The 14145-nt window shown below is 48.8% G+C and overlaps 1 protein-coding gene across 5 annotated transcripts in view; it reads left to right on the top strand.

Moving 5' to 3' along the window:
- The window catches only part of LOC133352670 (transcriptional-regulating factor 1-like), a 79780-nt gene extending 65889 nt beyond the window's left edge, over window positions 1-13891 (top strand). For all 5 annotated transcript variants that reach the window (XM_061568454.1, XM_061568456.1, XM_061568457.1 and 2 more), the window contains exons 10-15: window positions 1300-1375; window positions 2632-2720; window positions 4612-4722; window positions 7374-7604; window positions 8304-8896; window positions 10452-13891. In XM_061568454.1, the coding sequence (XP_061424438.1) occupies window positions 1300-1375; window positions 2632-2720; window positions 4612-4722; window positions 7374-7604; window positions 8304-8896; window positions 10452-11055 (1704 nt within the window). In that variant the 3' untranslated portion in view covers window positions 11056-13891. The remainder of the gene's footprint in view (window positions 1-1299; window positions 1376-2631; window positions 2721-4611; window positions 4723-7373; window positions 7605-8303; window positions 8897-10451) is intronic.
- Window positions 13892-14145: the final 254 nt, after the last annotated feature.

Below are 14145 nucleotides of genomic sequence, written 5' to 3'. Positions count from 1 at the left end.
GTTCGTAGCATAGCTTGCTAACCACTACACTACCACTCCCCACCTCCTCCACACACAGCCCATAGACAACCAATTAATCAGGGAGAATCAGTGTCCCAGTCTCCTGAAAGGAAGACCCAACCAAAACAATATTGGGTGAGTGGCTTAGCTACCAAGTGTGCAGGCAGTGCAACTGCACCGGGGCCCTCGAGCCAGAGAAGTTCGGGGTTGTAAGGAGGAGTGACATTGGACAGGAGGCCTTATTTTTAGTTATTTGCACCAAGGCTGATGATGCCTCACCAAAACACGGCAGTAAAAGCCTTCTTGCGTGAACAAAGAAACCGAATGCTTTGCCTCTCATCCTGGCTATGGGCTGCAAGGCCGTTGCCACCATAATGGGCTTCAAATCTCCCTGCATGTGGTGGGCTCCGTTAGACTAACTTGAGGAGGCTTCCAGCATGCACCACCACCTGTCATGGATGTAGCCGTGGTCAGGGGCCACCACCTCGCGGGTGGAGGTGAGGGGCCTCCAGCGTGGCTGTGTCGCCACTAACGGCGCTGGCTGTAGTGAGTCTGAAGGTCAACGTGGCTTTAACTTTCGACTTTTTTTTCTCATTTATGAATCTTCAAACGCCTGTTGGACATTGCGTGACACAGCCTAGGTGTGTATCTACAAGACAGCATCTGTTTGTTTTTTGGGTTGCGTCTTTCATTCACGATAAATTGAGTCGGATGCAAATGGTATTGTTGGTGTTAGGCCAGGGGGTTAACACACTTCCCCCACAGCAGCATATAATGCAGGGGTAGGGAAAGGCATAATATGACTTTAATAAAAACCTTTGGTTGAGCAACATTACAACGCACCGCAGTCGCACTTCTGTCACCTCAAGAGGTCCTTGCCAGATAGAAAATAGTCCCTTCTAATGCCCAATCAGAGTGACTAAGATTCTTTCGGTAAGTCCCGATTGTGGGTCGTTTGCACGTAGTCAGCCTCGTATGGCCACGGTTCCATATACAATGAAAATTTGAGGTGTATTTGGCCCACAGAAACAACTGAGCGTGCTAAGATGAGAAACGCGGTGTTACCACGCCAAAACTATTCTCCTCTATTGTCCGATCAAGCTTGGTTTGCTTGCAGTGACCGATGAATATCGTTTGCCGGCCTTTTAAAGTGGTAAGCCCCACGTGGCCACAGGCCGTATAAAACGAAGCGGAATACCCCCCCCACCCCCCGCATGCTGTCAGCTCCCCCACCTCTGCTGTAACGGTTGCGCGTGTCGTCTCCTCCTCCGCGTGTGCCGTGCGTGTGCACGTGTCCAGGCTGCAATGGAACTTCTCCTGCTGCGCGGCCCCACTCTGCCTCCCTCTGACCCCCTCTCCAACTACCACTACGCTGGTGAGCGAATCGTCGCTGCATGGATGGATTGTTTTGTTGTCGTCCCCCCCTCCACCGCACCTCCGTTTAGCACGGTTAGCTACGTACGGTACGAAAGAAGTTCAGCGTAAATACATTTGTGCGTCTTTTCTTTGACGGCATCAAGGTGCAGAATGCTTCATATGAAGGTCGCTGGGTATCACTGCATGAATGCTAGTATGCACCAATTACTGCCATGCAGATCTACGGGCTGCTGCCCACAGCTTCTTAATATGTTCATTCTCGGTACAAAACACTGCCACGTTAGACTTTGGGTCGTGTTACATTTATTAGGCATTTGACAGTGAATACCCCAGCAATTAAATCGATTTTCATGATTCCTGGTTGCAATTCCAATCAAGATTTGATTCATTCTGTCCATTATTTCACTGTCTCACTGAGGGTTTATTTTTTCACGTGTTTATAGTTGTTGTTGCTCAGTTCGCCTAAGTGTATGGATCACATTGTGTCGTTTGCATGTAATTTTCACATTGCTAATAATCTACTTGTACCATGAGCATTAGGATCGCTCTTAAACAGATGCATTGATGCATCGCCGTGACATTCCTAAGAGTAATGCACAGTCAGAGTCGTTTCCCAGCTGCAAACGAGTGTTGGGGGGATCCTTGAACCAGCGGTGGAAATTCAGGCTCTCTGGAAGATCAACCGCTGCTTTCCACACAGTGGTCCTCAATTTATCCCTACAGAGGGATGATGGGTCGAGTTGACTCCCAACGAGGATTTAACTCGCGGCCTGATTGCGTGCTGCCATCGTCCCGGCACCACCTTTGCCCATCTATCAATATAAAGCAGTGGCATTCACCATCGCAATACAGAATACTGGAGTGCCGTTCTGTGTATGTATGTTGAACTTCTTTCGTGCGGGCTGTAGCCAATCATGCTAATTGGAGGTGCGGGGGTGGGGGACAACAATATATCATGTGTGAGATGACTGGATTAATATAAAGTAATGTAATCGTTGTAGCGACACCTAGTCCTACCTATCCACAAACACACAGTGTACATCATCGCATTACAAACAGGTTCAAGTCATCAAGTGTCTCCATGCCTGGAGTTCGAGGCAGTGCCTACATGCAGCCTGACAGCCCTGAGCCAGTCATTCGTGGACAAATCCGCATCGTCGGGTTAATCTCTCTGTAATAGCACAGCCAATGTGAACTTATTGTGCTGGCTGCTCGTGAAATGCGTCATTGATTATCACCTCGCACCACTTGCAGGGTCGGACAACTGGACGCCGCTGGAGAAGAAGCTCTTTTACAAGGCAATCGCTGCTCACAACAAGGACTTCATCCTGGTGCACAAGAAGGTGCGCGCTTGTCAGTCCCTCCAGAAAAACGCGGAGTTTTTTGGTGATTGTTGCGGGCAAAAATCGTTGATTATGCGGCACGTTTTCTTAAAAAATGCGATGGAATATGCGGGATATTTATGCAATTTTATGCGATTAAATTGCGGGAACTTGCAAAAATTGCGGGAACTTGCAAAAATTGCGGTTTGATGAAAAAGAGAAAAAAAAGTGATTCCCCCAACACCCTATTCACTCGGCTACTACTTTAATGTAAAGAGTCATTTCTTATTACTTCCTATGATAAGCAAGCATACTACATCACAGAAAGTGCTGGGAATATTTAAGTTCTCATCTTGTTTTATTTCAGACCTTAACAAACAGATGGCTCAAACTTACAAAACATTGAGTCGAACAAGTTCTGTAGCTTTACAAAATGAATATGCTACAACTTCTGTAAAAATGAATAAATAAAATATTTAAAAATAAAATGTGTGCTTCCTGTTTTACAGAGGTAGCTATACAAAACAGACATCTTCTGTTAAAATAAGTGTTTTCAGTGCACAGTAACGTAAGCAATACAGTAACAGTACAGTCTTACAGTAATGTAAATTTATATACTACTAACAAAAAAGTGCAATCTTACAACTGTAATGAGTGACGTCACTTCATAACGTTCCCATAGCAACAGGGGAATTGGCTGCGCTTGTGTGAAGTAAACGCAACATTTTTCAACTTTCTGCTAAGATATATGTGACTTTTTGCAACGAAAATGCGGGGATTATGAAATCATGCAAGCCCGCATATTTTGCGCGCGGAAATCTGCAATTTATGCGGCGAAAGTGCGGCGTATTTGAAAAAACGCGCCCCCCGCATAAATATGCGGACTTTGGCTGATTTTGCGTGGAAACTTGCGATCGCATAATCGCGTTTTTCTGGAGGGACTGGCTTGTGTCTGCTCGCATGCTGTAGCGTTCCATGTCCCCTGTTGTATGTATGTATGTTTAACTTGGTTCACATCGTGTACGTAGCCATATCGTGCTAATTGGAGGTGGTGGTACGTCTGGAAGACTTTAAACAGGACACTAAAATGTAGTGTAATCTGTAAGGGCTGGAACATGTCGTTTAGCTATGAACTCCCTTGATGAACTGTGGTGAATAGCAAATATGTGCTTGGGTTTTCTTCATCAACAGTTTTATTAATAGTTGGGCATGGGAAGATTCAACCCCCTAGTGACCCGATGAACTGTATCACTTTTGAGTTTTGATTTTATTCCAGAATCTGGCTTTTGAACTAATTTAAATATCATTTACCGAAATGTAAATTGATTTTGGCACACGTGTTTCGATGCCTGAATCGTGTACGAATGACTGAATGACATCTGCATATTTTTCTACGTAGAAAAAATAACATTTTAGCTGTCTTCATAGACTGATTAGATTACAATCGTGACATTACAACACTCATGTCAGTGGAAAGGGGCCCTTGGTTTGTTTTTCGGCTGGTCTAAACAAACTCTTCCACAAGCGACTCCTCCTCCTCACTTTCCTCTTTTCGCACTGCCCTCCGGTGCTATCTCTGTTCTCTTGCCTTTCCCCCTCCTCTTCCGCTACCCCTACCACCACCACCTAATGCCCTTAATGCCTCCACTGCCGTAGCCTCCACCTCGCTCCCTCCACCCTAGTCACTACCTGATCCTCCATCCCTTATCTTTCCATTTTGTACTTTAGTCAACAAGCATTGTTAAGCACCTTGGTGAAAGGCGCTTTATAAATACAAAATAGAATAGAAGAAACCACACGCATAAAACATAGACAAAAGTATCAAACGTATGTCCCCCCGACCTCCAGCACGCTAGATGTGCGAGTGCTGCTGCTCTTAACGGCACGTGCGCGCCACGCTCCTTGCCTCCAGATTAAGAACAAGACGGTGGCACAGTGCGTCGAGTACTACTACACCTGGAAGAAGGTGATCAAGTTCCGACGACACCACACGCGGTTCTGCGGCATGCGCCCCGGCGACATGGTGAGCGGGGTGGGCTTGGTCTGTTTGCGCTTGTGTACGGTTGGAGGAGTATCAACACCTCGATGGTTTTCAGCTCTTTGTCAGTCGCCTGCCGAGTGAATGCCTCCTCGCCCTGCGTCGATCGTTGGGAGTTGTTCGATGGGACTTGACCGCACACGTCAGTGTGGGGTTGGTGAAGGGGAGAGCCCAGCACCAGTTCACTTACCACTGATCTTAGCCGGGGCCAGGACTCGTACTTGGGTCATCAGGTTCATAACACGGTACACTCAAAAAACTGCCAGATTGATGGGTGGGCATGTAAAGTATTAACAATCGTAATGACAATGCCAATGCCGTTTTCTTTGCCAGGAAAGCCTCGCTGAGTCCCAAGATACTTTTTCAGGAGATTCCTGCTTTGGGATGACCGATGTAAATTTGGGGAAATAACAATCAGTTGGCAGCACAGCAGTGGCATTCTCATCGGTGGGGCCCGCCATGGGATCATGGAATTTCTACAACTAGTTCAATTGATGCAAACATCGATGAGCAGCGCCGCACCTCCTCTTGAGCAGGGATTCATTTTGACTGGGGGAACCTTATAATTCAAACCTTTGATGATCAACCACACTTTCGTTGAAACGTTGATCACACGAGGACTGTGTGCGTTTTTGACTGTGCGTTCAGAACTATATATCTTTCGGTAAAGTCACGAAGATAGGTTCAAAGAAAATAGCAATAAACTACGACGTTTCGATCGCAACACAAGCGGTCGTCATCAGGAAAAGTTGGTTTGCTTCTAACGGCAAACTGTTTATAAAAGGTTTGAAATGGGCATAGCCCAAATGTCAGCAGCATGGGCGGGGCAGCTAATGTTAATGTAAGTGGTGGGCGGCGACCGCGATGGTGGTTGGTTTTCCACCAATTGAAGGGCTGCCAGGTAAAAATGAACATGTTGATGTAAAATCGGTAAGCGGCCTCCATGGCAAGCGCGCTGAGGTTGCTATGTTAACGTGAGAGATCAGCATGTTAATGTAAAATCGGAGAGCCGAAAATAACAACTAACATCGGAAGGTGGTAGGATGGGAACATCACAGCCAGTTATGACTTAAAGTGGTTGATAACGTATTCCAATGATTGCTCAGTTTGTACCCATCTTCTTGGTTGAAATTGTGTCTGTATAAATGGATGGCTTCATGAACTAATCTTTGTTGATAGTCAGTGGGTTTGCAAAGTACCTTCATCTTAGAGAAATCAATTTCGTGTGAGCCCACCGCATTAAAACAATAATCAGCCACGGCCGAGGTATTGGTCCTACTGTGTTTCAGATCTGCCTTATGTTCACCAACATGGTCTGAGACGTGTCGCTTAGTTTCCCCAATGTAACTACTGCCGCAGACACAGCTTAGTTTGTAGACACCGCGGTATTGCATGTCAGGGATCACATCCTTCACAAATGGGATCAGATCACGAATTGTATGTACTGTGTTAAATCGAACCTGGATCTAGTGTTTGCTCATTATTTTGGAAATCTTTTTGGTGACTCCTGCTATGTATGGCAAGGTGATGGTTTTGATTGGGTCCTCAGATGGTTCTTTCCCAACGGTTGGGGTGATAGTTTTACAGATCGTGTAGTCTGAATATCCATTCATCTTGAGAGCTTGGTGTACTTTTTCCAGTTCACTGGCTAGGTGATAATGGTTGGAAATACATCGAGCTCTATGGTGTAGAGTTTTGATGAGGGAATTCTTCTGGGCTGGATGGTGGTGGGAGTCAGGTTTTAGATAGGCATCCGTATGGGTGGCTTTCTTGTAGACAGTGTCTCATTGAGCCATCTGGTCTCTCTTCGATTAAAACATCCAAGAATGGTAGCTTACCATCCTTTTCCACCTCCATGGTGAATTTGATGGCTGGGTGTATGGAATTGATGTGGTTGAGGAATTGGTTCAGTGCTAGCGGGCCATGTGGCCAGATGACGAAAGTGTCAACTACGTACCTCTTCCACAAGGACGGACGTAGAGTGGATGCCTGGATGGCATCTGTCTCAAAATTTTCCATGAAAGCATTGGCCACAACTAGAGATAAGGGATAACCCATTGGGGTTCCTTAAACTTGTTTGTAGAATGTTCCATTCCAGGTGAAGTAAGTGTTGGTGAGGCAGTGTCTCACCAGGGCCGGTACATCAGCATTCAATCCTTGTTGGACCAAATCTTCAATGATTGCAATGGCGTCAGGCACAGGAACTTTGGTAAACAAAGATACTACATCGAAACTAACGAGCAAATCACCTGGAGATAGTGAAATGTCCTTAATTAACGATACCAAGTGAGCTGAGTTACGTACAGTAGAGGTGGTATTACCAGTGAATTGTTGTAAGGTCTCAGACAGAAATCAGGACAGTTTATAGGTCGGTGAGTCAATGGTGGAGACGATTGCACTACTTAAAAGTCACCGTGCTGCAATAAGAAATGCCACGTTACCAGTAAAAGATGCGTCCAGCGATGAACAGAAAGCATCGTTTTGCGGGCCATTGTGTGAAGTGCTAGGCCGTGCGAATTTAAGTCGCGGATATGGCCCACCAGCGGTCGCAAAGGTTCCCCTACCCCCCCCCCCGGTGTTTGCTGACGCGAAAGTGCGACATCAAAAAATCACCGCGGCTTCGCTCGTCATTTCAGGAGGAGCTGGAGAGCAGCGGCTACGACCTTGGGCGGTCCTCGTCCCCCTCTCCGTCGCTATCGTCTCCCACGTCGTCGTCGTCGGTGATGGAAGAGGAGGAGGAGGAAGGGGAGGTGATGGCTTCGCACCGGGGCTCTCGGACTGCGGTGGCCGCAAACCCTCTGCCGCCGCCCCCCCCTCCTGCCGCTGCCGCCACGACGTTCACGTGCGACGTGCCACGCTGTGGGGCGGTGAGAAATGCAGAAAATGCGCGCGCACTCTGCGGGTGCACACGCGTTCACGAAAATAGCGGATGGGGACGTGGCGCGTGTTTAGTTTGTTGCACTTCCCCCGCACCTCCGATTAGCACGGTTGGCTACGTACGGTGTGAAAGAAGTTCAACATACATACGTCACCACATGTAATAATCGTACTTCTGGCTGCTACAGAAAATGCCGGCCTGACACTTGCTCATCCTGATGAGTGTTGGTAGTGGTCTGTAAAGCCTGGCTACCTTCCTCAAGGGGTCCCTGTCGCGGGCCGGCACTAGTCAAAAGAAGCAAGTGTGAGGCCGGAGTTTTCTGCTGCTGTAGTGCCCAGAAGCACACTTTATCACACATACAAAGATCCTACATTTAGCTTGCACAAGCTGTTGGGGCAAGTGGTGTTAATGGGCACATGTTGTGTGTGAAACACCACACTCGTTCGCTTTTTTCTCCCCAGTGGTGATATTTACACACCGTACCAGGTACTCATTTAAGGCTGAGTCGACCTAGGGGAGGCCTAGGACCGGTTCAGATATTCGTCACCAACGTTGGCTGTGAGCAGGAATCGAACTCGGCTCGCCGGGGATCGTAGCGCAGCGCGCTAACCGCCGTGCTACGCGCTACACACGAGCACAAACAGCGCCAGGAGTCCGCTCACACTGCCGGATGCCCTCCCTTCCCCAGATCTTTCCATCCAAGCAGGCGCTCAACGGCCACGCCCGTGTGCACGGCGGCATCGACCTGGCGTTCCGCACCGGCCTCGCCAAACCCGGGCCGCCCGCCATACCGCCACCCCCTCCCTTCCGTGGGCCCCCAGTACGGCTGCCCAACCCAGCGCCACCGCAGCCGCCGGCCCCGGCAGAACGGGCCCAGCACCCCACGGCCGTGCCCCCCTCCAACACCGCGCCCCCCTCGGCGGCGGCGCAGCCCCGGCTATCCCCCGTACACGCGGCCACGCACCTTGGTGGGCCCAGGCTACCGACCTTGACGCAGCAGCACCAGCAGCACCAGCAGCAGCACCAGCAGCAGCAGCAGCACCAGCAGCAGCACCAGCAGCACCAGCAGCACCAGCAGCAGCACCAGCAGCAGAAGCAGCAGCAGAAGCAGCACGTGGCGATGACGGTGACGGTGAGGGCTCCCCGGCCTCCCGCGCCGTCCGTCGCGTACACGGGGCCTCGCACCAAGACCTCGTCGTCGAACCGCACCAAGGCGTCGATGGCCGTGTGTCACTACGACGAGGACGGCACGGAGATCTTCCCCTGCAAGGAGTGCGGCAAGTGCGTGAGGCCGCCCCGACACGCGCGCGTTAGTAGTAGACGGCGCTCGCTCTCGCGTCGCTCATAAAGAGGCATTCCACTGCCCACATAGTGGCTGCCTGTGCTAGTGAGAATGCTGCCCTGAAGGATGACATGGGTGCCATTGCCAATTATGAGAAGTGCCTTTTGGATAAGACAAGTTTTGACTCAAAACTTTCGTGACTGCAAAGAGCTCTTTGATTGGTGTAAACCTACTGCCAGTGTCGGAGACCTCTCCTACATTAACATTAGCTGCCCCGCCCATCTCTAAACCTTTATAAGCAGCTTGCCCTCAGAGGCTAACCTCCCTGTTCCTGATGACGACCGCTTGTGTTGCGATAGAAACGTCATGATATTTTTATTATTTTATTGTTATTTTTTTTCTACGTAACTTTATCAAAAGAACCATAGAATATGAATAAGACAAGTATTTAGAGGGTGCGCATGTGGATTTTATAAGGTCAGTTTTGATTGTGTTTTTGTCTTTGTCCGTATGCTGTGGATTTGTGTGTAATCGTATATGTGGTCGTGTGTGTATGTGTAGACGTGTGTAAGACATGTGTTTGTATGTTTTTGTGCATACACGTGATCTTTGTATGCATATACATGTGGAAGTGTACTTTTAACACATAGACTTTCGCGACCAATAGGTCAGATCGCGTGAGTAAAACGTGTGTCGTAAACACTCGTCCACCTGACAGGCAATTTATAAAGTTATCACGTGAACAAAAGTGGCAATGTATTACCGCTTCAGTAGTGTGTGTTGGACATGGTCCCCTCCAAAGACTCAAGACGTCTTCATAATTCTGGCTACTGCCTGATGTTGCTGGTTCTAACTATTATCGAAACATCATACCCAGTTGTTAAATGTTTTGACATTTTTTCCCACCACACCGGTGTGCTGCTGAGGCAGCAATACATCGGCACTTTTGTTCATCATGTGACAACATTATTAATTGGCTGTGTTGGGCAGAAGAGGGTTTACGAAACACATTTTACTTACACGATCTGACCCAGAAACCAATTATGAATCGTGGTTGTTTGCGCCTACGCATACATTTGATCATATTTGTTGTGATCATGAGGTACCATGATGGCGGGATATTAACTACCTCGTCTGGTATACGGGAGGTTGTGGGTTCGATTCCGACCCTAACGTCTGTATATTTGGAGTCGGCATGTAATCCCCGTGGTCACCTGGATTTTTCTCCTTATCCTCGGGTTTTTCCCTCATTTAGAAACATGCTTTTAGAGTATTTGGCTGCTATAATTTTCCGCGTGATAAGCCACTTCGTTGAGCGGTCATTTGTGGCCAGGTCACTTCTGAATAAGAGCTATATAGCTCAGTGGGCCTTCCCTGCTCAAATTAAAATAGTTTGTAGTTTCATCATGTGTGTCCGAGTGTGGTTGCGTGTAAGCATGCCTTCAATTGCGTGTGGATAGGCGCGGCCGTACACGCGGTCACGTGTACGGCCGTCCGCATGATCGTGTACGCGCGTGCACTTTTCTTGTGACTGACCAACCTACGCGCGCACAGGGTGTTCACTAAGGTGAAGAGCCGCAACGCGCACATGAAGTCGCACCGCCAGCAGGAGGAGCAGCAGCGACAGGCGGCTCGCAAGGCGACGGCCACCGCGCAGGCAGCGGCGGCGGCGGCAGCAACAGCAGCCCACCCACCGTCTTCGGCAAGCAGCGTGCACGCCGGCAACGCTCATCCGCCTGCCGAATTCAGAAACATTGGCACGATCGCAGCAACGGCAGCAGCTGCCGCGGTCAGAGTTGCCTCTGTGCAGCCCCCGTTGCAGCAGCGGCCGCCTCCGTCACTCGCGAGCGTCCACGCGCCAAACGCTCGGCCACACAACGCCACCGCCAACTCGTGCGCCAACGCGCACACGGCCGCCCCCGTACCCCCCTACTTGGGTGGAGCCGGCGGCGGCAAGAACAGCAGCGGCGCGATAGATGGCGTTGGTAACGCGCGCATCGACGGTGGTGGCGTCGTCGTCGGCACCCAGCAGCAGGCTTCGATTGCCTTGGTGCCGAGTGCGCAGGGAGGAGCCGCTGTTCACCCGGACACGTGGTGTGACGAAGAGATAGACATGGTCTTCATCGACTCCGACCTCGTCATCGACGAGCAAATGTGAGGCCGCGGGAATTAACGAACAAGCGCTGGAGGTGCGTGTGGACGAGCGCCGACAGGGAGAATGGGACAGATGGGGTTCAGGAGATGGGCAGATCTGAGTAAGTTTGTTTGTGAATAAACAGCATGGGCAATGTGGACGCTTCTCTCTGCTGTTGCCAACTTTACCCCTCTTACCCTGTGCACCATTCTGCCAGCACCTCGTGAAACGTATCGGCCTCGTGGCGGTTGTGTCGGAGTGATCAGTGCATTCTTCTCCATATTCACTTAGTGCTTCCCCAACCACAGGCCTGTTGGAGCAATATGAAGCGTGGGCAATTACACAGTGCTTTATTTACCTGGGCTAAACATTGATGTGCCATCCAGCAAGGCCTGCCTCCAGCCATCTACTTTAACTCCGTGTTGAACGCACACACTGTCTATGTCCAGTACCCATTAGGTCATTTAGTTTGCAAAGTGTCAGTGTTCGCACACTGAAAGGTTCGTTGAGGTGGGACCCACCACCCATCCTATTGGCAGTCCTGAGCCAGTGCGAGAAGTTCCATGTCCTTGTGGCTGTGGATAATCTCAATGTAGAACAGCTGCTTTTTGCTGACTTCCCACAAAGTGTTACTCGTTTTATGGACCCAGGGTGATGTTGACGGTGTTCGGAGTCAAACCTGTCAAACCTGATCTCAACTAGCGTCACTATAACTGCGAGTGGAACACTCGAACCGCCACGCCATGCAGCCAGGGAAAGCGGTTTAAAGTTACCACCGCGTCGCCCTGCACAAGTCAGTGGTGGAGCTGCACTCATGTTCATTGGTGCCCCAGGGCCAGTAGTCGAATTTTTTTACATTCCTACAAAAGCATCAAACAAGCCCCCCAAGGGAGGAAATACACCTGGTCAGATGGAACGATCAGCATGCATATGCTCATTGGGACAACGTCCTCCAGCAGTGGAGAGGATATGTTATCTCTCTCCCCTGGTATGCAGGAGGTCGTGGGTTCGATCCCGACCCTGACGATGCCTATACATTTTGGAGTTTGCGTGTTCTCTCCCCATGGTCGTGTGGATTTTTCTCCGGGTTCCTCCGGTTTTGCCCTCCACTTTTAGAAACATGCGTTTAGATTATTTGGCTGCTACTATAAATTCCCACATGAAAAGCCACGTCGATAAGCTATCATGTGTGGCTAGGTCGTCATTGAAAAATAACTAATAGCTCTGGGCTTCACCTGGTAAATAACATTCTAAAAAAGAAAGCAGTATATTCACAAAGGGCTTAATAGTCTCATTTATCTAAGATACGGAAGCCAGCTTCATCTCGGAACATATAATTTCTCCTCACATCTGGCTTTCCACGTCCGTGTTTTCAGCAAAGGATAAGCACCAATGACCTCCCACAAAGTGGTGTTAATTCCTTCACCGTGGAGAGATGAACGGTTGAGTTGACCCCCAACCCTTCACACCTCCCCTTCTCTCCGACTTGCTGCCTGAGCTCGCCTCCTCCGACTCCCCTCTAAAGCTCACCGCCTCCCCAGCCCCCTCCTCCCTTCCCGCGTCAGCTTTACCAACCTTCATTTCAAGCCATGCTACTGAGCTGTGACCAAATACCACATTTCACGACCACTGTCGTTGCACCGGTAAGAGCACTCGCTCCCTTCTCGGTGGCTCTCAAGCAACGCTCCCACCACCAGCTCTGGGCCCCCAGCTGAGATGCGCATCGCCACTTTGTTCCAGCTTGGCATTTTTTTACAGTATGGTGCAAGTGCATTGCCTCAGCTTGGCATTTTTTTACAGTATGGTGCAAGTGCATTGCCTCGGCGAATCGTGCCATAGTTGGTAAATGGAGGCATCAACACGTTCACCAGAAATTTGATAAAAAAATTACTGGCCAACTCGTGATTTGGGCCTATTGAATTGAATAAAATAGCCGAACAACCAACAAAAACAGGCTTCACTGCAACGATTTATTTCCATCCGTTTATCACATTGCACAGTACCGTTGCTTATCTTTGTCACCTCCCTAAGCCAGTGGTGGTGAACTCTCCATGTCCATGGCAGGAACAAGTCTCTCAAACAAAGTTGACTGCCCACAGAGCGTGTTACTCGTCGACTGTGGAGAGATGACAAGGTAGATGTATTGAGTTGACCTCTGACCATCACGCAACCCCCAGTGTACATTACCAAACCCTAAATATCTATAAATGCAATGACTGGAGCCTTCAGGATCTGCAGGTGAAACCTCCGATCAGGCGACATTGGTTAAAATAAATGGAACACTGCGTGGCTATATGTGTGCTCGTAGCACCAAAAAGAGTTTATATTACAGAATATAAAAACACAAACTCGTTGTAAAAAAACAATCATGGTGAGAAAAAAAAGTTATTTATCGTTCTGCGTTAAGAAAATAACCTAAAAATATTTGGTGTACATATATTTTATTTGGAAATACATTTTTATAGGCTAAGACTTTGATACACACAGCATAACGTTGCGTTTGTTGGAGGGCGTGCTGTATAATGGTGGTTCTGCTGTTTGGTTATCTATGCAAGGTATGAAGGGCAGGGATTCAGAGTTTTTTTTTGATGAATTTCTCAAATTCAACGTCTGAGACGCATGCCGAATAAAGAGTTTTTTTTTCTAATGAACCTTTCGGTAAAGGGATTTCTGTTTTTTCTGAATTGTATTTGAGATTTTACATTTGACTTTTTTGGAATTGTTCAATAAGAATACATATACGGTTGTTTCTTCCAGTAATAAGTATAGAGGGTTATTTTTGTTTTATTTTGTAATGAATGGCATTGACAAGAGTTGGGTCAATGGGAACACTATTCGGGAATAAAACTTGTATACTGAACTCAAGACCTCTAAGCGTGTGTTTTCGCCCCCTTGTATGTACGCATGTCGAACTTTTTTCACACCGTACATGGCCAACCGTGCTAATCGGAGGTGCGGGCGGGGGGGGGGGCGTGAAGGACAACAAAACAATCCATCCAGGCAGCGACGGCTCACTCACCAGCGTCGTGGTAGTTGGAGAGGGAGGCAGAGTGGGGCCGTGCATTGGGAGAAGTTCAATTGCATCCTGGATGTCACTCCGTGATTACGTATTGT

The sequence above is a fragment of the Lethenteron reissneri genome, chromosome 41 (genome assembly GCF_015708825.2).
Source record: "Lethenteron reissneri isolate LAM-NWPU_2019-01 chromosome 41, ASM1570882v1, whole genome shotgun sequence".
Lineage (NCBI taxonomy): Eukaryota > Metazoa > Chordata > Hyperoartia > Petromyzontiformes > Petromyzontidae > Lethenteron > Lethenteron reissneri.
Note: the sequence above shows the minus strand (reverse complement) of the source record. Positions and strands in the feature narration are given on the sequence as shown.